The sequence below is a fragment of the Lichenostomus cassidix genome, chromosome 29, assembly GCF_008360975.1.
Source record: "Lichenostomus cassidix isolate B80296 chromosome 29, HeHo_3.0, whole genome shotgun sequence".
Lineage (NCBI taxonomy): Eukaryota > Metazoa > Chordata > Aves > Passeriformes > Meliphagidae > Lichenostomus > Lichenostomus cassidix.
This window is the reverse complement of record NC_139509.1, coordinates 2711550-2735447: the sequence shown is the minus strand read 5'-3', so window position 1 is coordinate 2735447 and position 23898 is coordinate 2711550. Positions and strand designations below refer to the sequence as shown.

Sequence of the window (23898 nt, the reverse complement as noted above, 5' to 3'; positions counted from 1 at the left end):
TGCCACATACACATTGCCCATACACACCCTCCTTGCACATTTACACCCCCTTGCACACGCATGCAGCCCCGTTACACACTCACACATAAACCCCTATACGTGTGTGTGCAAACACACGAATCCCCATCTACAAACACCTGTACACCCCTTAGGTACAGTGGGCGTGCACACACAGCTTGCACACACAGCTTGCACACACATCCTTTGCACACACATCCTTTGCTCACACATATACACACACAAGGGCACACACACCCCTTATCCACACCCCACACATTCTATACACACTCCTTTGCACACACACGAACACACACCCCTTGCACACACACCTTAACACACACACAGCCTTTACACACACTGCCCCCCACCTTCCTACACACAGTCCTTGCACACACCCTGTTAATACACCCCTTACATAATCACATCCCCCTTGCACGGACCCTCACCCTTACACACCCCTTACACACTCACAGCCCCCTTGCATGCACACACACACACACACACACCCCTTACACACACACAGAGTTCGCCGTGCCCTCATGCCCAGCTCGGCACAGGGCACCCCCTCACTGCGGTCCCCACCAGCCCACCCCCCCTGTACCCCACGAGTGTGCGTGGGACAAGCCCTGCCCTTCCCCCGTGGCAGAACCTCCCCGTGCTCCCCCTTCCCTCCCCCCGCCCCGGCGCCGGGCCCCGGGGAGCGCTGATTAATCATTAATTAGCAGCCGCCGGCGGGGCCGTGTCCCTGCGGCCCCACGCGGAAGTCTCGGCGCGCGGGGTGTGGGGGGCCCGTGCTGGGGCTCCGTGGGGCTCCCGGTGCACTCCCGGCCCGCGGTCCCCATCCGCCGCTCCGGTCCGGTGATGCTACAGCACCGGAACCGGCTGCCACAGTGGGCACGGCGGTGACACGGGGCGTGGGGTGGGTGGGCTGCGTCCCCCCCACGCCTCCGCCTGCCCCACGCGGGGGTCTTTGGGAGCGTAACCCCGTGGAGGGGGACGATGTCCCGGAGGGGGGGTGACCAAAAAAATCTGTGGCGGGGGGCACGGCGACTGGGGGAGCCGTCCCTGTGGGGATGCGGGCGGCGGTCTCCCGCATCCCCGCAAAAGCGTGGGCAGGGCCGCGGCGGCCCCGGGGGACTCCTCTTCCCCGGTATCGCTCGGCCGGTCCCCGCAGCACTGCGGGTTGCGGGGAGGGTCCGTTGCCGGTGCCTCCCGGTGGCTGCCCAGCTGCGGGGGCGCGGACCGGCCGCTACGGGGATGGGCGCGGGGGCGGGCAGGCGGGGGCGGGGACGGCCGGGACGCCCCGGCGGCCCCGTGTGATGCGGAGCGCGGCAGTGGCGGCGGCGCGGCCCTTCCCCGCGGAGCGCCGCGGTCCGGTGTGGGGCTGCCCCGCCGGGATCCCCGGGGCTCCGGTGGGTGCTGCCGGGGATGTCCGCCCCGGCGCAGCCTGACGCTGCCGGCTCCTTCCAGGTGAGCAGACCGGAACCCTCCCGGCCGTCGCGGGCCCCGCGCGGCCCGGTTCGGTTCTGCCCGCCGAGCCGGGGACCGCCGGTGGCAGCGCCGCGGCGGGGGCGCGTCGCCCGGGGCCGCCCGGTGCTCACCGCCTGCTCTCGCCGCAGAGCCCCCGGAGGCTCCCGAAGCGCAAGAGCCGCTTCAAGCGCTCGGACGGCAGCACCTCGTCCGACACCACCTCCAGCATCCTCCGCAGGCAGGTGAGCGGGCCGGCACCGGCACCAACACCGGCACCTACACCGGCAACGACACCAGCACCGGCACCGGGGCAGGGCAGCTCCGCCAGCCCCGGGCCCGCCGCTGCTGCGGCTCCGCATTAAAGCGTGGACCTGGGGTGGGGAGCGGGGAGCGGCCGAGCATCTCCCGCCCCAACCTCCGCACTGGAGGGAGCTGGGTGGCCGCCTCCGCCCCACCGCTCCCGCGGGACCGGGGCTGGGCGCCGGCACCGGGCGCCGGTGGCATCGCAACAGCCGCTCCCCGCGGCTAAAAATAGCGAGTGCTGCGTCAGGGCCGGGCCGGCGGCGGGCACCGGCACTGCGGCGCGGGGGGCGGCCCCGGGAAACTGAGGCAGCGGAAGGGAAACGGGCTGGGGGGGGAGTATAGAGGGGTCCGCGTGGCTCCCCGCCCGTTCTCTCAACCGGCACCGGCCCGCCTCCTCGCGCTGCCGGGGAGAGGCACGGATTCTCCGCTCCCCACCCGGTGCTCCGGTTGCCTTCGGCCCCGAGCTGCGCCCCCTCCCCGGCCGCCGGAGGGTGAGCGGATACCTGGGAGGCCCCGCGGAGGGCGGGGGGATCCTGTCGGGGCGGCCCCAGGAGGCTCAGAGAGGACTGAGCATCCCGCTTCCCTCCCGGGATAGCACCTGCTGTTCCGGTACTCCCCGGTACCCCCAGGGACCCCCTGACCTGGCCCAGCATCCGGCGCGGCCCCTTCAGCACCTCGGAGAGGGCCCGGCTGGGCCCCGCCATGTGCTCGGTACCGGGGCCGGTGCCCATTGCCTGGTACCCGGTACCGGGGCCAGCGCCCATTGCCTGGTGCCCGGTACCGGTGCCCGTTGCCTGGTGCTCGGTGCAAGTGTCCGCGGTCTGTCCCGCCGCTGTCCGAAGCCCCCACCCCGCCGACCGCTGCCCCGACGTCCTCGGGCCGGCCGGCGAGTCGTTTCGGGCCGGTCCCGCTGGGGCCTGTCCCGCTGCGCGGTAACGGGGCGGGCCGGGCCGGTCCCCCGGGGCCCGTCGCTGCCCCCCTCCTCGGGGGCGGGGGGGGGCGCGGCGGGGGGGCGGGAGCGGCTCCGGCCCCGCCGCAGGGCTCGCCCTGCAGACGGGGCTGCTGCCGGCTCGGGGCAGGACCGGAGCCGCCTCACCGGAGCATGGAGGTACCCACCGGGACCCCCCATCGCCGCCCGGAACCCCGAGCTGCGCGCTGCGGGAGGCTGCACAGCCCCTCCGCCGCTGCCCCGGGACTCCCCCCTCACGAGAGCTGCCCTCTTGGCAAACTATCCCCCCCACCCCGCTCCACCGGGAGCTGCACCGGTGACTCGTCCGGGTGCAGCTCACCGGCACCGCTCGGGACTCGCGGCTGCCAGCGCAGCCCCGCGGCGGTCCCCAGCGGAGAGGGGCCGGAACCCACCGCCAGCACCGGGAAGGGGGAACGGCGACCCCCAACGCACCCAACCCCCCCCGGGCTGAGCGGCGGGGGCGGCTCCGTGCGCCCCGGGGGGGCGGTGGGAGGCGGGGGCGGGGAGGGGCGGGGAGGGGCGGTGGCGGCGGAGCGGGCAGGGCCAGCCGGAGCCCGAGCCGCAGCCGGAACCGGAGCCGGTGCCGGTGGAGCGGGGCGGGGGGGCGCGGGCGGCTCGGCTCGGCTCGCCCCGTCTATGTCGTTTTCTGACTCCAGCGCTACCTTCCTGCTCAACGAGGTACCGGTTCCGGTACCGGCTCCGGTACCGGGGGGGCCGTGCCAGGGGGGCCGCGGTCGGGTTGGGGGGGAGCTCTTCCCGGCGGGGTGGTGATGGCGCACGAGGGGGCTGTGCCTCGGGGGGGGCCGTGCCCAGTGCGGGGTTCGTGCCCGGTGCGGGGGGTGCTGCGCCGACCCCCGGCCCTTTGTTCCTCGCCGCCGCCACCGTTCTCGTCCCCCGCGGCAGGTTCCGCCGGGACCGGGACCAGGCGGGAAGAGAATCCCGATCCCCACGGCCGGGGACCCCGCGGGGGCTCATGCTCCGTTCCGGGGGGGCTGCATGGGGGGTCGCGCTAGAGGGGGGGCTGGAGATGCTGTACTGGGGGGCCACACTGGAGACGATGGGGGGTCGTACTGGGGGGCCGCACTGGAATGCTGCGGAGCCATACTGGGGATGCTCGGGGGTGGGGGATATTCGGGGCGCGGGGGGCGGTGACGATGCTGGGGGGGCCGTGCTGGGGAGGCCATGTTGGGGGGGGCTATGCTGGGAAACCATATTGCCTGCGGGGGGGGCTGGAGGGGGTGTCCAGCCCCCCCTCGATGTGAGCGGGGTGGGATGTGCAGGTTAGCGAGGGGGCGGTGCTGGGCAGCGGCGCTGAGCTCAGCCCGGCAGAGCCCGGGGGGCCTCGGGGGGGGCTCAGCCACATCCAGGCACCTATAAATATTTCACCGCAGCTTCTGCGCCGGTTCCAGGCGCAGCGGGCGGTGGGTAAATACCGGCGCGGCGGGGAGAGGGAGCCAGGGGTGCTGCCCTGAGCACCCCGGCGTGGGGGGCGGCAGCGGCGAGACCCACATGCCCAGGGTGACAGGGGTCATCTCTCCATCCCTGAGGCTGCGGGGTCTCCCCCGTGAGCCCGCAGCACGTGGCGGCTGCAGCCCAGGGCAGCCGTGCTGGGTGATGCCACCTGACACACTAGGCTTGATGCCACCGTGGACCCCCAAGAGCTGAAAGGGGGTCAGGAGGGTCCCCTCCCGGGGCTGGCACTGCCTCAGCCCGCGGTCCCTCTTTGTGGGGGTTCCCCTCACAGCCCCCCGGCACTCAGCCCCGTTCCCCCAGGGCTCGGCGGACTCCTACACCAGCCGCCCATCCCTGGACTCCGACGTGTCCCTGGAAGAGGACCGTGAGGGTGCCCGGCGCGAGGTGGAGAGCCAGGCCCAGCAGCAGCTCGAGAGGGCCAAGGTATGGATGGGGAGACACCCAGGGCACGGCCCGGGCTTGCTGCCAGCACCTGGGGTGCTGATCACCCCCTAAAAACCCCCAGCACAAGCCAGTCGCCTTCGCTGTCCGCACCAATGTCAGCTACTGTGGGGCGCTGGATGAGGAGTGCCCAGTGCAGGGAGCCGCCATCAACTTCGAAGCCAAAGATTTCCTGCACATCAAGGAGGTCAGCTGGGGTGCTGGAGGGTCTGTTCAGGGCCAGTGATCTCCCCTGATCTCACTTCTGCCCTGTCCTCTCCCAGAAATACAGCAATGACTGGTGGATCGGGCGCCTAGTGAAGGAGGGGGGGGACATCGCCTTCATCCCCAGCCCCCAGCGCCTGGAAGCCATGAGGCTCAAGCAGGAGCAGAAAGCCAGGTAGGGATGGAACCCCCTGGCCCTACTCTGGGGGCCTCAACACTCTCTCACTCCCTTCTTCCCCAGGAGAGCTGGCAATGCCTCGGGCCTCGGCGACAGCGGGAGCCGGCGATCGCCTCCCCCCTCCTTAGGTAAGGGCAGATCTTGGCCCAGGCGAGTCGGGAGGGGTCCCTGGGAGTCCCCACCTTACTGTCACCAACCTCTGTCTCTTCTCTCCCCAAGCCAAGCAGAAGCAGAAGCAGGTGAGTCCCAGGTGCAGGGCTGTGCCCTGGGCAGGGGGAGGTGGGGAGGGGGCTGCAGGTAGGGCAACGAGCTTCTGGGGTGGGGTGGGAGCAGACCCTCTCTCTTCCCTCATTGTGGGGCTGGGAGGGCTCCAGGATGCCGTGACTCTCTGGAATAGGCTCATTGACCCTTCCTGGCTGGGGGTGGCAGCACAGGACACTGACACACCCTCACGTCCCCCTGCAGACGCAGCACATTCCACCCTACGACGTGGTCCCCTCCATGCGGCCCGTGGTGCTGGTGGGGCCTTCACTGAAAGGATACGAGGTAGGGAGGGCCTGTGGGGTGGCCTCGTTGTGTCCTCGGGGTGGTGCCCTGTACCCCTTGTCCCCTCCCTGCCCATCCCGTGCCGGCGGCGGGCAGATGGTGGGGCCGAGGGTGGCTGGCAGGGTGCTGCGCGGCTGCCACCTCCCTGCCGGTGCCATCTGCCGTGGCTCACCGGGCTGGCGGCCCCGTGGCAGGTCACCGACATGATGCAGAAAGCCCTCTTCGACTTCCTCAAGCACAGATTCGATGGCAGGTTAGACCATCACCCCACCCAGAACACCCCTTTCTCCCTGGCCTGGGGGTCCCAGGTGCCCACCGTGTCCCTGTGCCCCCCAGGATCTCCATCACCCACATCACAGCTGACCTGTCCCTGGCCAAGCGCTCCATCCTCAACAACCTGGGCAAGCAGGCGATCCTGGAGCGCTCCACCACCCGCTCCAGCATTGGTGAGGGGCCAGGCTCACCCCGGGGGTGCAGGGACCCCTCCCAGGGGTCAGCCCAGCCTGACATGACCCCCTTATATTCCCCCAGCCGAGGTGCAGAGTGAGATCGAGCGCATCTTCGAGCTGGCCAAGTCCCTGCAGCTGGTGGTGCTGGATGCTGACACCATCAACCACCCAGCCCAGCTGGCCAAGACCTCCCTGGCACCCATCATCGTCTACGTCAAGGTGTCCTCGCCCAAGGTGAGGGGTGACCATGGCTCTGGGGGGGACCTGGCTGCCCGCCGTGGTGCCATCACTCCCCTCTCCCCTCCCCAGGTCCTGCAGCGGCTCATCAAGTCCAGGGGCAAGTCGCAGGTGAAGCATCTCAATGTGCAGATGATGGCAGCTGACAAGCTGGTGCAGTGTCCCCCGGTGAGCCAGCAAGTCCCCCCACCCTCAGGATGCCTGGGGGGATTCCCGAGCCCCTCCTGACCTCCCTCACCTGCCCCCCCAGGAACTCTTCGATGTGATCCTGGATGAGAACCAGCTGGAGGATGCCTGTGAGCACCTGGCTGAGTACCTGGAGGTTTACTGGCGTGCCACACACCACCCACCACACGCCCCCCATGCTGTCCCCTCGCCCACCGGACTCCCGGGCCTGCAGGTAACCCCGTGGTCTCCTCACTGCTCCCCACTGGCAACTGTGACAGGGGGAGATGGGGTGGGGGGGGACACAAAATCCCCCACTGTCCCCATGGGGACTCAGCACAAGGATGCTGGGGCCAGGGAGGCCACACAACCTCTCACACTGTCCCCACGGGCAGTTGGCACAGGGGTCCACAGAACAGGGTGGGAGTGTACAGGTCAGAACTGGGGACAAACAGTCCCATTCCAGGCTCCTTATGGGGACTCAGCGCTGGGGTGTCCAGGCTTGGGGGGACATGCAGCCTCTCCCTGCTTCCCATGAGGTACCCAGCACAGGGTGCCAGGGCTGGGGGGGACATGCAGCCCCCCACGCTGTCCCCAGAGCCTCCTCACTACCCCTATGGGGATCCATGGGGGTCGACACACCAGGGTGGGGTGCACAGGTCAAGACTGGGGACACAGCCCCACTCCCCGCTCCTGTTGGGGACCCAACACAGGGGTGTCCAGGCTGGGGAGGACATGCAGCTCCCCGAACCCCTCCCTGCTTCCTGCCGGGACCCAGCACAGGGTCACAGGGTCCCAGGGTCGGGGGGCACACGCAGCCCGCACCGCGCCGCCCCCGCAGCCCCTCCCTGCCTCGCAGAGCCAGCAGCTGCTGGGGGAGCGGGGCGAGCACTCGCCGCTGGAGCACGACAGCCTGATGCCATCGGATGAGGCAGGGGACACCTCGCCCCAGCCTTGGGGGGCCACATCCCAGCGCAGCTCCCGACACCTGGAGGAGGAGGAGGAGTACGGGGATCCCTACCCCGACCTGTACCAGCCCCACCGGCACCACGGCAGCGGTCCCGGCACGCCGGAGCGCCCGAGCGAGCGCAACCACGACAGGAACTGGCAGCGCAGTCGGCCCTGGGCTAAGGACAGCTATTAGGGGTGGGGAGGGGGGGCACGGCTGGGAACCGGCCCTCCCCAAACCCTGGGCGCTCCCTGCCTCGCCCCAGCCCCGCGCTGGGGGTGCTCAGACAATCGAACTCCGCACCGGCAGCTTCCTCTCGCCCGGGCCCCGGGCACGTCTTCAGCCATAAGCACAGGGCGGGGGGGCCGGCGGCCAGAATGCCCTGGGACACCCCGTTAACGTTTTGGGGAACCTGGGGACAGACACACGCCTTCGCCCTGCCTCAGTTTCCCCCCCGGGCCATCGCAGGTTGGCTCATTCTCTGCAGGGCAGCTGCCATGGACAGTGGGTGCCCCCCTCCAAAAAGTGGAGGTAAGGAGGGGGCGCAGTTGTAGCAGCGTCCCCCACCCCACACAGATCCGAGGAAGAAAGGGAAGGTGCCTGCTCCCCCCCGGGACCTGGCCTGCCCCCTCCCCACCCCTGCATGGGACCCCCGGGAGGAGTGGGTGACACCACTCGCTTTGCTCCACACCGATTCCCCCAGCCCCGGTCACTGCAGCCAAACTGCTCTTGCCCCCCAGCACGGGGAGGACAGGGTGGGGAGGCTGTATGGGGTGTGGGGGTTGCTCCACGCTTGCACCCACCGCCCTGTTCCCAATGTCCCCTGCCCACGCTGTCACCGCACGTCACCAGAGTCCTGTAAATACGGCACCCACTGCCCTCGGCCAGGGGGTCCTGGCGTGGGCTGAGCCCCCCCCGGGGCCAGCACTGGTGGGGGGGGGAATGGGGTGGGGGCCACAGATTTGTTATAATTTCTTTTGTAGAAAGCACTGATTTCCCTGTAATTGGTTTCAGAAACACAAGAGTGCTCAGAGGTGGTGGTGTCTGTGTTTGTGGAGGGGACATGGGGGAACCAGGTCTGGGGGAGGGACAATGCTGGTGGGTGTTGAGGGCCTGAAAGTCCTCCTTTTGGCCACTGCTGGCTTCTCTCTCCATGGGAGGTGGCACCAGGGGCTAGGCAATGTCACCCAGGGAAGGGAGAGGACGAGGAGGTGACGCTGGTAACGCCGCTGCCGGTTTATTCCTGCAGCCTGGAGCTTCAGCTACAAAAAAAAACCCCAAAAAACCCAAAGGATGAGGTGCAGACAGTTCCCAGGACAGCCCAAAAACCAGCCCCACCCCGGCAGCAGGGAGGAACTGGCCCCCAAACAGCCTCCAGCAGCTCCTCCGCTCCATGGGGAAAGTGGGGAGGGGGACCAGGAGAACGGGGGATATTTTGGGATAATCCCAGCCCCAGTCTCTGCTTGTGGGCAGTCCTGGCTGCACAAGGAGCTGGGAAAAGAACAGCCAGAGCAGTCCTGGCAGCCTTGCTGGTCCTAGTGTCCCTGGAGGGGTGATGAAGAGGGGCCAGTGGGGCCTCAGGCGAAGATGGTCTCCTCCCGCCGCTTTTTGGTGAGGATGGTGCCGGGCTTGTGCTGGGCATCGGGGTGGTTGGCCAGCTCGGGGGGGCAGGAGGACACAGGGCTCTCCAGGATGGCCTGTTTGAGGTCGTAGAACACCGTGGAGTCCTCCTTGGTGAGGAAGGTGATGGCCACACCGCTCTTCCCTGCTCGGCCTGTCCGCCCGATGCGGTGGATGTAATCTGCGGGGGCATGAAGGGCTCAGTGTGGGCAGTGCCAGGGCTGGGCACACCCTGTGCTTCCCCCTTCACCCTCAGTACCAGAGATGCACATTCCACAGTCCCCCTGAAGTGGTGGCACTGAGGCTGGGCACCCCACACACCCCCAGTACCAAGGCTGGGCATCTACAGCGCTCCCAGTACCAGGACCAGACACACCCTGCACCCCCAGAACCATGATCAGGCACCCCCTTTGCCCTCCCAGTACCAGGGGTGGGCATCCCACAACCCCCTGGGTGTGGCAGCACTGGGGCTGGGTGCCCTCTGCACCCCAAAAACCAGAGCTGGGCACCTCCACAGCCACTCAGTGAGGGCTGTGCCAGGGCCAGGCACCTCCTGCACACCCAGTACCAAGGCTGGGCAACCTCACAACTTCTTCAGACTGGCAGCACCAGGGCTGGGCAACCCCCCAAAGCCCCCTCAGTGCCCCCCAGCCCCCTCACCCTCGATGTTCTTGGCCATGTCGTAGTTGACCACCATAGAGACGTCGTGGATGTCGATACCACGTCCAGCCACGTCTGTTGCCACCAGGATGTCCTTGGCCCCAGCCTTGAGGTTGGAGAGGGCAAACTCTCGCTGCTCCTGGCCCTTCCCACCGTGCAGGGTGCAGGCGTTGTACTGTGGGAAGAGAGGGGTTAATGGGGGGCACATCAGGGGGTCCCCATGTGGGGACAAGGGGGACAGGGCTCAGGGTGACCCCCCAACCCAGACTCACTCCCATCTTCTCCAGTGACTTGGCCAGCACATCGCAGCCCTTCTTCTGGTTGACGAAGATGATGATGGGTGGGTCGAAGCCTTGCTCCAGGATGGCCAAGAGCTTCTTCCTGTAGAGGAGGAGGAAGAGACAGTTGAGCAAAGAGAGGCTGAGGCATCCCACAAAGTCGCCCTCACCCTCCAACTCCCAGGCCACCCCCAAATCCTGTGCTCCCCACCTCTTCTCTGACTCGGACATGAGGAAAACCTTCTGTTCCACCCTCTCATGGGGTTTGCCAGCAGAGCCAATGTAGACCACAGCCGGACGCCGGAGGTAACTGCGGGCCAGGCGCTCCACTGCTGGTGGCATGGTGGCTGTGAACATGACAGTCTGCAAGGGAACAGGATGGTGATGTCCTCTGTGAGGTGGGAATGTCCCTCCATGGGGCAAGAACACCCCCCAGTGAAGTAGGAATGACCCTGGTGGGGCAGGGAACATCCCACAATGAAGTAGGGATGACCCTGGTGTGGCAGGAACATCCCCCACAGAGCAGAAGCAGCCCCCAATGAGGTAGGAATGACCCGAGCAGCATAGGAATGTCCCCCCATGGAGCAGAAACAATCCCCATAGAGCAGTGACATCTCCCTGTGGGGTAGGATTGTCCTCCATGGAGCAGAAATATCCCCCACAGGGCAAAAATGTCCCCTTGTGGGGCAAGAACATCCACTCATGGGGCAAGAATATCCCTCCACAGGGCAGGAATGTGACTCCCATTCCCTCAACCCCTTCCCTGAACACCCAAATTGTCCCTCCCCACCCCATGGATACCCTCCCAGCCCCACAGGAGCCTTCCTAGGCCCCTCCTTGTCCATACCCACCTGTCTGTATTTGTGCTTGCCGGACTCAAAGTTGGCTAACATCTTCTCGGGGTCCTCAGCCTCGTCAGTGTCGGGTTTTTGGTTGGTGACAGGCATGTGCTCCAGGATCTTCTGCACATCAGGCTCAAAGCCCATGTCGATCATGCGATCAGCCTCGTCCAGCACCACGTAGGTGCAGCGGCTCAGCACCAGGTATCTGTTCTCCAGCACGTCGATGAGCCGACCTGGCGTGGCGATGACAATCTGGGGGGGGCACAGGGGTTGGTGGGCACAGCCTGGGGCTAAGCCACCCCCATGGGACCCTCCAAAACCCCCCTGCTCACCTCGCAGCCCATGCGGAGGCGGAAGCCCTGGTCCTCGCGGGAGATGCCACCGATCACGGCCACAGTTCGGATGCCCAGGGGTTTCCCAAATTTGATGGTTTCCTCCTCAATCTGCTGAGCCAGCTCACGCGTCGGGGCCAGGATGATGGCATAAGGTCCCTGGTCTGACTCCTCGATGCTGCAGCATGGTGGGACACGGCTGTGTCACCTACAGTGCCATGTGTGTGCCCTCTAGTGTCACCCCATCCCTTCCACCATGTCACTCTATAACCCTGCCTCAATCCCTCAACAGTGTCACCCTGTCAGCCCATCCTGTCACCTCCACAGTGTCACCCTGTCCTGACCCCACCACTCCACCCACAGGCAGTGTCCCCACCCCGCACCGGTCGATCTTGGGCAGGGTGGTGATCCACACGAGCAGCGGGATCAGGAATGCTGCCGTCTTGCCGCTGCCAGTCTCAGCCACACCGATGATGTCGCGGTTCTGCAGCCCGATGGGGATGGCCTGCCGCTGGATCGGGGTTGGCTCCTGCCAGGGGGAGAAGGTTGAGAGCAGAGCAGAGCAGAGCTTCCCCTCTTCCCCCTCTCCAAATCCCTGATGATCCCTTTTCCACCTTCCCCAGCCCTCCTCTCCTGTGCCCACCTTGTATCCACACTTGTCAATGACCTCCAGGATGTGAGGCGGCAGGGAGGAGTCCTTCCAGGAGCGGATGGGATTTGGGATCTTGCCTCCCTTGGTGGTGATGCTGTAATCCTCACGGAAGATACGCCAGTCCCTGTCTGTCATCTCGTCCAGCTTCTTCTGGGACCAGTGCCGGTCATCCCAGCGCTGCTTGGCCTCCTTCTTCCGCAGCTTCCGCAGCCGCGCCCTGGCCAGAGGCAGGGAAGGGATTGGGAAAATGGGATAGGGAAAGGGAAATGGATGGAGGAAAGGGAATGGAGAAAAGAGGAGAGAGAAAGGAGATGAGAGAAAGGGAATTGGGAATGATGTGAGGGAAAGGGGATAGGGAAAGGGGGAGAGAAAAGGGAGATGGGGAAAAAGGGAGAAGGAAAGGGGGATTAGGAATGACATGAGGGAAAAGAGGATGGGAGAAATAGAGATGAAGATAGAGGAATGAGAGGGAGACAAGGGCAGGGTGAGGAAAGGGAGCAAGGAAGGAGATGAGGAAGAGGAAAGGGATAGGGCTCATCCTATGCCTCTAGAACTCTTCTGTCAACTTCCTGCAGAACCTTCTGCAACCCAGCTCCACAACCCAGCCAAGCCAAGCCAAGCAGGACCCCACACACCCCTCAGCACCCTCCCAGCTTCCCCAAAATCTCACTCCTCCTGCTCCTTCTCCTCCAGCGTCCGCCTCTTCTCCATCAGGTCCCCGTAGAACCGTGACTGCTCCCGTTTCTGCTGCTTCAGGTCAATGCCAGCGATGAAGCCGCGGCCCAGCAGCTGCACCTGGTGCCTCTCCTTGTACCTGGAGCAGGGTGGGAGCATCAGGAGCAGGGCTGGGGGCTGCCTGGCACCCCTCAGGGATACCCCCAGCCCTAGGGGGGCATCCCAGCACTCACAGGGGGTTGTAGTCGATGGACGTGTCCTCTGACGCATCCCACTCGAACACGAACTTGCGGTCGTTGAGGTGCCGCGTGCGCCGGCGCTTCTTCACCCCGCCCAGGTATCGCTCCTGCAGGACCCCAGACTCAGTGGGACTCCCTCATCTTCCCCTAGGCCCCCCAGACCAGCCCCCAGCCCCACCTTGATGGCGTGAAGCTCTTTACTCTTGTCCTTCTCCTCCCGGATCTTCTGCCTACCCTCCTCGTCCTCAGTGCCGTTGGTTTCCCGCTCCATGCGCTCTCGGCGTTCCCGGCGCTCGCGCTCCTGGGGGTCTTCTGGGGAGCAGGGGAAGGGGCTCAGAGCCAGCACTCACCCCGAGGGCTGGGGGGCTCTAGGGATGATGCCTTACCCAGCATCTTCCTGCCCATCTCCTGGAATTGTTTTCTCTTCTTCCTCTCCTCCTCCAGCAGCCGCTGCCGCTCCTCCACCTCCTGCTGCCGCCGCCGCAGGGCCTCGGCCTCTCGCTCTGCCTTGGACAGGAACTTGGGCTGGGAGGGAGAGAGGAAGGGTCACACTGGGCCTGACTGTCCCCCCTGTGCTGCTGGGGATCCCCTCAGCCTTCTCTGCTCCTTCCCAGGGTCCCCCAGGCCTCCCCTCTCCCTCCTGGGTTCCTCTTCTCTCTCCCTAGATGCCCCAAACCTCTCCACCCCCTCCCAGGGGTCTCTCTGCTCCCTTCTTGTGCCCCCAGTCCTCCTTCTTTCTTTCCTGGGGTCCCTCTGTGCCCCTCACCGGACCCCTCAGCCTTTCCTATTCCCTCCCAAGGTCCTTCTGCTCCCTCCTGAGGGTATACCACACCACCCCTCTCCCTCCTAGGTCTCCACAGCCCCCCATGTTCCCTCCCTTAACCCCCTGCACAGTCCCACCCTGTGTCTCCTGGCACTCCCTGCTTCCTTCTGGGGTCCCTCTGCATCCCCAAGTTTTTCAGCCTGCTCCCTCTTTGGATGCCCCACTGTGGTGTCCCCCCAAACACCCATATCCCCCACCAGAGAGAAGACACTCCTGTTCCTGTTCCCACCTTGGCTTCTGCCTCCTCTTCTGCCTTCTTCTTTGCCAGCAGCTCCTCCAAGGACAGTGGCTGTGCCTGGAAGTAGACCCAGATGTCAGCACCACTCCCAGGTACCTGGATCCCCCTGGAGCCATTCCCCAGGGACCTGGATCCCCCTGGAGCCACTCCCAGCCAAGCTCCCTCCACCCCCTCCTCACCTTCTCCTTCTTCAGGGCATTCTCCTCCTCTTCCTCTGCTTTCCGTGCATCCCGATCCTTCCGAGACTTGGAGTCCTTCCCCCTGCCAGGGGACAAACTTCCAAGGAAAACAGCATGGAATCAGACACTGAACACAGCCCTGGGGAATCCCCAACCTCCAGGGGGTTTAGGGGAGAGCAGGAATCCCTCAAAACAGCAACAAAATCCACCTGGATCGCTTCCGATCCTTGTCCCGCCGGTGCCCATCCTTGTCCCTGTCCCGATCCTTCTTGCTGCGGTCACGGTCCCGCTCCTTGTGCCGCCGATCCCTGTGGCATGTGGGGATCACAGCATGACCCCAGAATCCCCACGGGGCCACCACAGCTTTTCCCAAAAAGCCAGGGAGCCCCGGACCCCCCTCACCTCTCTGTGGACTTGGAGCGGGACCGGGAGCGCGAGCGGCTCCGTCTCCGGTCCCGGGATCTGTGTCGCTTCCGGTCCTTGGCCGGGGAGCTCTTGCGGTCCCGGTCTCGCTCCCTCTCCCGGTCCGGGGAGCGGGAACGTTTCCTCTCCTCCTTCACCGGGGATGCATCCCGATCCTTTTTGTCTGCCAGTTCTCCGGCCATCTGTGGGCAGGGGTCAGACACCGGCGGGACTCGGGGGGTGCAGAAGAAAGGAGCGCGGAGGGCTGGGAGGGGACTTGGGGTGCAAGGGAGAACCAGAGGGGCCACAGAGGGACCCTAAAATGGTGTGGGGAGGTCTGAAAGACCCCCGAGAGGAAGTGGAGAGGCGCTGAAGGACCCGGGGAGAGAACAGAGAGACGCCAGAAAGGAGCAGGGGGAGCTGGGGAACCCGGGGAGAGTGCAGAGAGACCCTGAGGAGGGAGTGGGGAGGCCTGGGGGACCCTTGACAGGACACAGAGGGACACCAGAAAGGAGCGGGAAGGGCTGCGGGGCTCCGAGGAGAGAACGTGGAGGGAAGGGGGGACCCTGAGAAGGCACGGAGATGCCCGGGGATGGGTGCAGTGAAGCCTGGGGGATCCCCAAAGTGCTCCGGGAGGCCCGGGGGACGCGGCGTAACGGCGCTCCAGGCCCGGCCCGTGGTGCCCAGTAGCGGGGCTCTGCCCGGTGCCGCGGTAGCAGGGCCTTCCAGCCCCTTGGCCCCGAGGAGGTGCCCCGGGGCTTCCCGCGGTGCCCCTCTGTCCCCTCCCGCCGCTCCCCGCTCACCGCCGCAGCCCCGGGTTCAACGCCGTCGCCCTGCCGCCGCCGCCATATCTGCCGGGCCCGCGGGGCACGACGGGACGGCGCGGGACTACAGCTCCCGGCAGCCCTCGCGGCATTGGCATACAAGTCCCAGCACCCCCCGCGCCTTATCAGCGTTCCTGCGCTATGGGTGAACCGCCGCGCCCCGCGATCCTTCCGCCGCGCAGCAATGAGTCCCCCAGCACCGCAACGAGTCTCCCGGGACGGTGTCCCCGCGTCCCTGAGCCCTGCCCATCCCGAAGGGACCTCCCGAAGGAGGCCCTGATCACCTACGGCCCTGAACACCCCAAATCCTGGGGAGACCTTCCCGAGTCAGTGTCCCCACAGCCCTGTGCACCCCAAACCCCTAGGGACCCTCAGATCAGTGTCCCCGCAGGAGGCCCAGCCCCCCACTGCATCCCCGGGGGTCCCAGGCAGAGTCTGGGGGCGGCAAAAGAGCTGGGGGACTTTTTGGTACCCCCATAAAGACACCCCAACCCAGCCCAAAAAAGGGATTTTGCCTTCTGCACCTGCACCCAGGGGTGGAGCACAGCCCCACATCGGTGTCACCATCACCAGTGACACCTACACCCCCCGCAGCTCCCAACACCCTCCAAAAACCAGGATCCCTGCCCAAAACACAAGGCCAGGCAGAGCTGCACGTAGGTAAGGTGTTATATTTCTGATAATAAATAAGCTTTTTAATAACACGGACATGGAACAGAGACACCCCCCCCACAAATATAGTCCATAAAACAACCCCCCTTCCCCCCAACCCACGGGGTCCCCCAGGGCCAAGCAGCAGATGAGGGATGGGGTAAAGGGGGAGAAAACAGGATGAGTCCATGGATGAGTCCCATGATGTGCACCCCAAATCCCACAGGGATCCCCAGGACAGTGTCCCTGTGCCCCCCAAACCCCTCAGTGAACCCCCGGGGTTAATGTCCCTAAGGGTCTGGGCACCCCAAATCCCACAGGGATCTCCCCGGGTTGATGTCCCCAGGTTCCTGTGCGCCCCAAACCTCCCAGGGACTCCCTCAGGGTTGGGGACCAGGTGAAGACACCCCCCCAGGCCCCCCTTTCCCATGGGGCTGGCAGGGCAATGGTGTGATGGGAGGGCAGCAGCCCCCCACGTTCCTCAGGGGGGCTCCAGAGCCCTGTCCAGCCCCACCACCCCACGCCTGGGACTTGGGGGGCGGGCCGAAAGGTGCGTGTGTGGGGTCATTCCCGTCCCCCCTTCACATGACGGAGCAGCTTTTTGCCTTTTCCTTCTTGAAGGTGGAGGAGATGAGCTCGGAGCGGCTGGGGAGGTGCAGAAGTCTCTTGGAGAGGCTGCGTGGGGGGCTGCGGGGGGGCTGCTGGGGGGCTTTGCTGAGGCAGATGCCGGACACGGTCCGGAAGATGCTGTGGACGCTCTTTTCCGAGGTGAAGGCTGAGCATTCCAGGTATCCCTCGGCTCCCAGCTGCCTGGCGGCCGCACAGCCCTGCAACCAGACCCATATCAGATCATCAGGACACCCCAAACTGATCCCTATGTCAGACCACCAGGACCCCAAAAACCACCCACCTGCAGGACACCCCCAAACCCACCCCCATGTAAGACCACCAGGATCCCAAACACCACCCCTATGTCAGACTACTGGGACACCCCAAACCCACCCACCTGCAGGACCCCCCAAACCCACCCCCATGTCAGACCACCAGGACCCCAAAAACCACCCCCAAACCCATTCCCCTGTGATATCTCCAAACCCACCCCTCCCACGACCACTGGGACATCCCAAACTCACCCCCACGTCAGATCACCAGAACACCCCTAAACCTGCCCACCAGGACCCTCGAAACCTGCTCCCCATGATCACCCCCAAACCTTCCCCCTGTGACCACTGGGACCCCCCAAACCCACTCCCCTGTAGCCACCCTGATGCCCCCAAACCCACCCCCGAATCAGACCAGTAGAGCCCACTCAAATCCACCCCAGGGTCCCCCCGACCTGCTCGTAGGAGATGGGTGCCTGTTTCTGGTGCGAGAGCTCCAGGAGGGTGCTCAGGTCTGTCCGAAGGTCTGTCTTGCACCCGATGAGCAGCACCCGTGTGTTGGGGCAATAATCCAGGATTTCTGTCTTCCACTGTGGGGTGTGGGGCACGGAGCTGCTCTCAGGGACAGGAGACCCCAAACCCCTCTCCCAGTCACCCCAGAGGGTTGGTGTCCCCATGTCCCAGCACAGACCCCACAGAGACCCCCTGGATCAGTATCCACATGGCCCTGCACCCCCCAAACCCCACAGGAACCCCCTGGCTCAGTCTCCCTGTGCTCTCCAAACCTCACAGAACTCCCTCAGTACAGTGTCCCTGCATCCCAAACCCCACAGGGACCTCCTAGGACAATGTCGCTCTGCACTCCTAACCCTGCAGCAACCACCCCACATTGTTGTTCCCCTGTCCCTACAACCCCCAATCCCCACAGGGACCCCCTGGGCTAGTGTCCCCACATTCTGAGCCCCCCAAACCCCTACAGGTCAGTGTCTCTGTGTCCCCCAAACCTCACAGGGACCTGCCTGGATCGGCACCCCCACATCTCTGAGACTCTCCAGACCCCACAGGAACTCCCCTGGGTCAGTCTCCCCGTGTCCCCAAGTCCCCCAGACCTTCTAGGGATCCCCCAACATCGGTATCTCCACATCCTTGAGCCCCCCAAACCCCACAGGGACCCTGTCTTGGGGACTGACCCCCCTCCCCACCTTCTTGGCTGCACTGTCAAGGGTCTCGGGGCGGCTGACATCGAAGCAGAGCAGGACAGCGTCCGAGTCGCTGTAGCAGAGGGGACGCACGTTGTCATAGTAGGGAGAGCCTGGGGAAAAGGGGGTGTCACCAGTCAGCCCTCCCACCCTAGGGACCCAGGTACACGGGCAAGGGGTCCTGGCAAAGGGACACAGCCACCTGTCCTGCCCAGCATGGGGGCACAGCTCTAGAGACCCCCAAAAGGGACAGAGAACCCAAAATAGATACAGCCCCGCTCCTGCTTGGGGTGGGGGACACAGGTCTAGAGCCCCCCCAAAACAGACACAGCCCCATTCCTGCTTGGAGTGGGGACACAGGTCCAGAGTTCCCCAAAAGGTCTGGGGGGATACAGAGCTCTTGAGCTCCCCAAAACGGACAGAGATCCCCAAAACAGATACAGCGATCCATCCCACCTAACGTGGGGGTCACACAGCTCTAGAGCCCCCCAAAACTAACACAGCCCCATTCCTGCCTGAGGTGGGAGGCACAGCTCTAGAGCCCCCAAAAGGGACACAGATCCCCCCAAAACAGACACAGCCCCTAAAAGAGACACAGCTCCCCTCCTGCCCAGGGTGGTGGGACACTGCTCTAGAGAACCCCAAAAAGGACATGGGGACACAGCTCTAGAGGCCCTCAAAAGGGACACAGCCCCCTAAAACACACAGACCTACCCCCTGTCTGTGGGGAAGGGGGGGGGGCTCAGGTCTGGAGCCTCCCAAAATGGACAAAGCCCCCAAAAACAGACACAGCCCCCCTCCTGCCCAGCATGGCGGTTCACAGCTCCAGAGAACCCCAAAAGGGACAGGGGAACACAGCTCTAGAACCCCCAAAAACAGACCCAGCACCTCAAAAGGGACAGGGGGACACACAGACCTAGAGCCCCACTAAAAAGACAAGCCCTGTTCCTGCCTGGGGTGGCTGCACCGAGCTCCAGAGCCCCCAAACGACACAGAGCCCCCCAAAACAGACACAGCTCCCCAAAAGGGACATGCGGACACACAGCTCTAGGGCTCCCCAAAACGGACACAGCCCCCCCTCCTGCCAGGGTGAGGGGTACAGCTCTGGAGTCCCCCCAAAAAGCCACCTCCGTCCCCGCAGCCCATTAACGTCGCATCGCGCCTTCACGAGGCAGCGGGAAATGGTTCCCGCGGTGTTTATGTAACAACCCCCCCCCGCCCCCTATTTTGGGGAGCCCCGGCAGCATCGAGGGGTGTCGGCAGGTAGCCGGAGGAGGGGGGTGGGACACGCTGCCACCCCCTCGGGGTCCTCGGGGACAAGGAGCCACCAGCACCGCACCCGGGACTGCGGGGGACGCGGCGCGGGGGAGTGAGGGAGGGGGACAGCGGGGTGGGGGGACCCGGGATGTTCGTCCCCTTCCTCCCCCCCCCCGACCCCCCAAAGGCCTCGGAGGGGTTTCGCAGCCCAGACGCTCCGTGCACAGAATAGCAAAGAGGCTGCGCCAGCGCATCGCCATGGCAACCGGGGACCGGCGGGGACCCCCCCGCCGGGGGGGACACTGCAGCACCGGGCAGGGCTGCCCCGGCCCTCCCAACCCCCCGAACTCTTCGGGGTGTCCAGGGAAGGGCAACACAGGGATCTCCCATAATCCTCCCAATTCACAACCCCCCACCCCGGGGGGCTCAACGGTGTGGGGATGTCCCCAAGGAGGGGGGTCAGCTCTCTGTGACCCCCCCGCAGTGTGTCTGTGCCTCCCACCGTGAGGTCGGTCCGTGGGGAGTACCAGAGCCCCCCACACTCAGGGATACGACCCTAGACCTGAAGCCCCCCCAGGGCGGCCACCGAGCCTCCCCGCGCCGCCGCAGGGACCACCGAACACCCCCGGGGTCCCAATACACCCCCGAGACCCCACTATGGCCACCAACGCCTCTTCCCCCCGCGCCGCAGGTGCCCCAAACACCCCCGGGACGCCAATGCACCCCACTGCAGCGACCCCCCGGCTCACTGCACCCTCCCAGCCCTAACCCTGCCACCACCCCCGAGTCCCCAAACCACCTTCCCCAGCAAACAACCCGATCACCCCTCCGGAGCTGAGGCTGTCGCCGCCCCACTCCACCGGTACCCCACCAGCCCCCCGAACATGCACCGCGCGCGTCTCCCCCCGGTACCGGAGGTGTCCCAGAGGCTCAGTTCCACCCGCTGCTCCTCGCTGGCCAGACACGCCGTGTAGTTCTCAAACACGGTGGGCACGTATGTCTGCAATGGCACGGAGAGGGTCAGAGCCCGGTCCCGCTGCCGGTAGCTGCTCCCGATGGCCATGCCCGGTGCCGGTCTGGGCTCACCTCGGGGTAGCAATCCTTGGCCAGCACCTGCAGCATGGCCGTCTTGCCGCACTGCACGTCGCCCACCAGCACCAGCTTGCACCGGGCCGGAGCGGCCGCTGCCGGCCTCCGCTCCCGCATGGCGGCGGCGCGCAGGGACACCCCGTACTCTCGCCCGCCCACCGCCCTGCGCCCCGCCGCCGCAGCGCCCTTATATACCCCGCCGGCTCCAGGGCCCGCCCACGGCGGCGCTTACCCACCAATCATCGCTGGGACTCCCGGAGCGCCGGCCAATAGCGAAGAGGCAGAACCGGCGGGACCCGCCCCTTGGGGGTGAGAGCGCCCTCTCGCCCGCCAGGGGGCGCCTGTGTGGGTCAGGGCGGAAGTGTCGCGGAGGCTCCGCCCCCGACCAGAAGTGGCCGTTGCTAGGAGACCGGAGGGACGCGGGAGCGGGTCGGTACGGGGGGCGGCGGGACCCCAAAATGGGGGGAGAGAGGCCTGGAGGGGGAAATGGGGATGGGCAGGGGGTGGTGGGCGTTGGGGGGGCTGGGGAGGGGGGGTGAACCTGGTAGGGCTCTGGAGGTGGGGATGGGCAGCGGGAAATGCGCCTTGGGGGAGGCCTGAGGAGGGAGATGGGAAACAGGTTTGGGGGTCACTGGAAGGGGAGATGGGGATGGGCAGGGGTTGATGGGGTCTGGGGGTAATCCTGTGGGGGGGTGGGATTCTGGACGGGAAATTAGGGGTGAGCAAGGGGAAACGGGCCTGGGGGAGCCTGGGGAGGGGGATGGGGGTGGGCAGAAGGTGATGCCGTCTGGGGGTACCCCATAGTGCAGGGGGGCTGGAGGGGGAGATGGGGATGGGCAGGGGGGACGGGCTTTGGGGTGGCTCTGGAGGGGCTGCTACACAGACCCTGGGCATCCCCCGACCCCTCCCTCCGTGTCCCCTTCTCCAGCCATGGCGGGATCCCGTTCCACCGCCCCCTCGGCGGCCGAGGCCGAGCTGCTGCTGCTGCAGAGGCAAGCGCTGGCTGAGGAGGAGGCGGCCAAAGCCAAGCACGAACTGCTCTCTCACTTCCTGCAGGTTTGGTACCCCACTGCAGCAACCCTCCCACTGCAGCCTCCCCTGATCACCTCCAAACCCCACCCTCCTGAGCCCCCAAACCACCTTCCCCCAGCAAATGCCCCCATCACCCCCACCAGGGCTGGGGCTGCCCCTGTTCTGCTGCACCCCCTGGTACCAGAGTCCCTCCAACCCCACTCCTGCCCCTTTCCCTCCTCCCCCACAGGTGAAGTTATCCCGGGAGGAGCAGAGCAGCATGTGGGGTCTGCACAAGGTCCGCACGCTCTGGCGCTTGGCGATGCGCAAGGCCAAGGACCAAGAGCTGCGCCAGGACATCGAGATCCTCAGTGAGACCTTCACGCGGGTCATGAACTGCAAGGATGGCGTCATTCAGGTCCCTGCGGGGGTGGTGGGGCAGGAGGGTGGCCAGGGGACACCCATGACCTCTCAAAACTCCACAGGCGCTGGTCAGGGACCTGGAGGAGGCGGACGAGCAGCGAAACCGAGCCCTGCGCAGCCACCTGCACCTCACAGACCAACTGCTGCAGCTCCAGCGCTGCCGCCTGGGCTACCTGGAGGAGGGGTTTAATGCCCAGGTGGGCGCCGTGAAGACCGAGTTTGAGACTGAGAGGTGAGGAATTTAAGGGGAATAGGGCAGCAGTGGCACCCATGGGCTTTCCTGGGATGGAGCTGAGCCTCTCATGGCCCCACCGGGAGCCCCGCAGCTCCTCTGTCAGGGAGGGACCTCCTTTGCCCACTATGTGTCCCCACAGAAAGACCATTCTGGAGCAGAACGACTGGGAAAGCTGCTGCCTGCAGGATCTGGCGCTGGCCATGGAGCAGGATCACGCCAGGAATAACCACGAGGCCTTACTGAACTTCCAGAGCGCCCGGGACGAAATCAAAAACCAGGCAGGGGCACGAGGGAGCATCGAGGGGCTTTTGGGGCTGGCAAGGGAGGCTTGGGGGTGTAACCTGTGTGTCCCCAGAGCTGGCAGGAGCAGCAGTACAGCCGGCTGCAGCTCGTCGCCAGGCTGCAGGGGCTGTGGGAGCAGATCCAGAAGGCCCGGCGGAGCTACACTGAGGCCACCGACAAGAAGAAGGTGGAGTTCGAGGAGCTGAGGAGGAAGTGTGAGAAGAGCTCCTGGGAGATTGGAACACGGGCGAAGAAGCTGCAGAAGCTCCAGGTTTTGGCAGGGAGCTGGGTGGTTGTGGGAGTGGGGTCACTTGCATTCCCCTCTCATTTTCCATGGGATCATGAAATTGTTGAGTTTGGAAAAGCCTCTGAGACCGTCAAGTCCAACCCGACACTGCCAAAGAGGTGACAACGGGCTAAGCAAGCTAAGCAGGGGCCCCCCAAGAGTTCATGGAGCAGTGCCTGAGCCATGAAATCATGGAATTACTGAGGTTGGAAAAGTCTCTAAAACCATCAAGTCCAACTGTTCACTCAGCGCTGCCAAGGCCACCACTAAACCATGTCCCCATGTGCCACATCCACACGTTTTTTGAGCCCTCCCAGGGGTGGTGCCTCCACCACTGCCCTGAACAGCCCATTCCAATGCTGGGCCACCCTTTCCAAGAAGAAATTTTCCTCAATATCCAGCCTGCTGTTTCACCAGGACATGGTTGCAACCACTAAGGCCCAGATCGCGGCTCACCTGCGGGAGAGTGAGGAGTACATCCAGCGTGTGAGGGACGAGAAGGACCTGGTCCTCCAAAAGCTCCACAAGCTCCGGAATGAGATGATGCAGGCTGGGGCCACAGCTCACACCAACCTGGTCACACTCACCTGCCAGTGCAATGCCACTCTCAAGGCGCTGCAGCAGCTGGTGGAGAGGGTGAGTTGGGCAGCGCTGAGTGGGGGTGTCCCTGTGCCCTGTGTCCTGCTGTCCCTTCCCACCTGCCCTTCTGGCGTCCCCCCTCAGTCCCAGCGCATCCTGCGCCTGGCCGAGATGTGCCACAGGCTGGAGACAGAGGACGAGAAGGTGCTGCCCTTCTACGCCTCCTCACTGGCTGAGTGGGAGCAGCAAGATGCCCGCAGGGTCCTGGAGGAGACCCCCACTGAGCCCCTGGCACAGGTGAGGGGGCACCACTGCCATCCACAGGGAACAAGGGTTGTGATTCGGCCCTGGGGATCACCCAGCTGATGCTTGGGCAGGTTGGAAACCCCAACTCTCCCCGCTGCCTCCCCCCAGGCCATGCAGGACTACGTGGGGCTGGAGCGCTTCTGGCAGAGGTTCAACAAGGCGAAGCTGGAGGAGAAGGCTCTGGAGCGAGCGCTGGCAGCTCTGGTGAACAAGAACCATCAGCTGCGACAGCTGCTGCAGCAGTACCTGCAGGGGGTTGCACTCAACCAGAAGATGATCAGAGACTTCCATACTTTCCTCCCCACCATGGAAGATCCACAACCCGAGAAATGAGCCCCACATTGTGGGGGGTGCTGTTCTCAGGGACGTCAGGGCCAAGAGCCTCTGGGGAGGGGTCAACCACTTGGACCCCATTCCTGCCTCCACTGGCTCCAGCTGAGGATCCCTGGCAGACCAGAGACCTCCTGGGTGCCTGGGGACACCAGGGTCTGTCACTGCCTGGGTATGGCTTAGAAGAGCAAAACTGCCCAAAAATGTGCTCCAGAGTCTT

At 65.2% G+C, this 23898-nt stretch overlaps 4 protein-coding genes across 8 annotated transcripts; 2 read left to right on the top strand and 2 right to left on the bottom strand.

The window, feature by feature from the left end:
- The first annotated feature begins 1290 nt into the window (after positions 1–1290).
- Positions 1291–8418, top strand: CACNB3 (calcium voltage-gated channel auxiliary subunit beta 3). 2 transcript variants are annotated; one of them, XM_085040987.1, is made up of 14 exons: positions 1291–1470; positions 1620–1712; positions 4517–4639; positions 4722–4844; positions 4921–5036; positions 5103–5167; positions 5259–5278; positions 5505–5585; positions 5780–5838; positions 5922–6031; positions 6117–6268; positions 6344–6439; positions 6522–6671; positions 7296–8418. In XM_085040987.1, the coding sequence occupies exons 1-14, from the start codon at positions 1429–1431 to the stop codon at positions 7578–7580; spliced, it is 1515 nt and encodes a 504-aa protein (XP_084897113.1). In that variant the 5' UTR covers positions 1291–1428; the 3' UTR covers positions 7581–8418. The 2 variants fall into 2 exon arrangements, with proteins under 2 accessions (XP_084897113.1, XP_084897115.1); XM_085040989.1 differs by lacking the exons at positions 1291–1470; positions 1620–1712 and adding an exon at positions 3268–3421.
- Positions 8419–8606: 188 nt separating this feature from the next.
- On the bottom strand, positions 8607–15251 carry DDX23 (DEAD-box helicase 23). Of its 2 annotated transcripts, none has more exons than XM_085040959.1 (17): positions 15129–15251; positions 14326–14528; positions 14133–14231; positions 13924–14020; positions 13736–13801; positions 13070–13208; positions 12862–12995; positions 12678–12790; positions 12440–12583; positions 11761–11986; positions 11501–11646; positions 11118–11295; positions 10795–11037; positions 10155–10306; positions 9938–10046; positions 9666–9840; positions 8607–9186 (listed from the first exon to the last, which is right to left on the bottom strand). In XM_085040959.1, the coding sequence occupies exons 2-17, from the start codon at positions 14526–14528 to the stop codon at positions 8963–8965; spliced, it is 2448 nt and encodes an 815-aa protein (XP_084897085.1). In that variant the 5' UTR covers positions 15129–15251; the 3' UTR covers positions 8607–8962. The 2 variants fall into 2 exon arrangements, with proteins under 2 accessions (XP_084897085.1, XP_084897086.1); XM_085040960.1 differs by having other exon boundaries at positions 12862–12992.
- Positions 15252–15800: 549 nt separating this feature from the next.
- RND1 (Rho family GTPase 1) lies at positions 15801–20415 on the bottom strand. Its single transcript, XM_085041050.1, has 5 exons — positions 20224–20415; positions 20050–20137; positions 17884–17993; positions 17137–17271; positions 15801–16627 (listed from the first exon to the last, which is right to left on the bottom strand). The coding sequence occupies exons 1-5, from the start codon at positions 20341–20343 to the stop codon at positions 16382–16384; spliced, it is 699 nt and encodes a 232-aa protein (XP_084897176.1). The 5' UTR covers positions 20344–20415; the 3' UTR covers positions 15801–16381.
- A 105-nt stretch (positions 20416–20520) lies between these two features.
- DRC2 (dynein regulatory complex subunit 2) lies at positions 20521–23882 on the top strand. Of its 3 annotated transcripts, XM_085040993.1 has the most exons (9): positions 20521–20655; positions 21155–21282; positions 21488–21655; positions 21723–21892; positions 22035–22173; positions 22251–22448; positions 22881–23099; positions 23187–23339; positions 23457–23882. In XM_085040993.1, exons 2-9 carry the CDS (start codon positions 21157–21159, stop codon positions 23679–23681), a joined length of 1398 nt encoding a protein of 465 aa, XP_084897119.1. In that variant the 5' UTR covers positions 20521–20655; positions 21155–21156; the 3' UTR covers positions 23682–23882. The 3 variants fall into 3 exon arrangements, with proteins under 3 accessions (XP_084897119.1, XP_084897117.1, XP_084897118.1); XM_085040991.1 differs by having other exon boundaries at positions 22881–23339; XM_085040992.1 differs by having other exon boundaries at positions 20586–20659; positions 22881–23339.
- Positions 23883–23898: the final 16 nt, after the last annotated feature.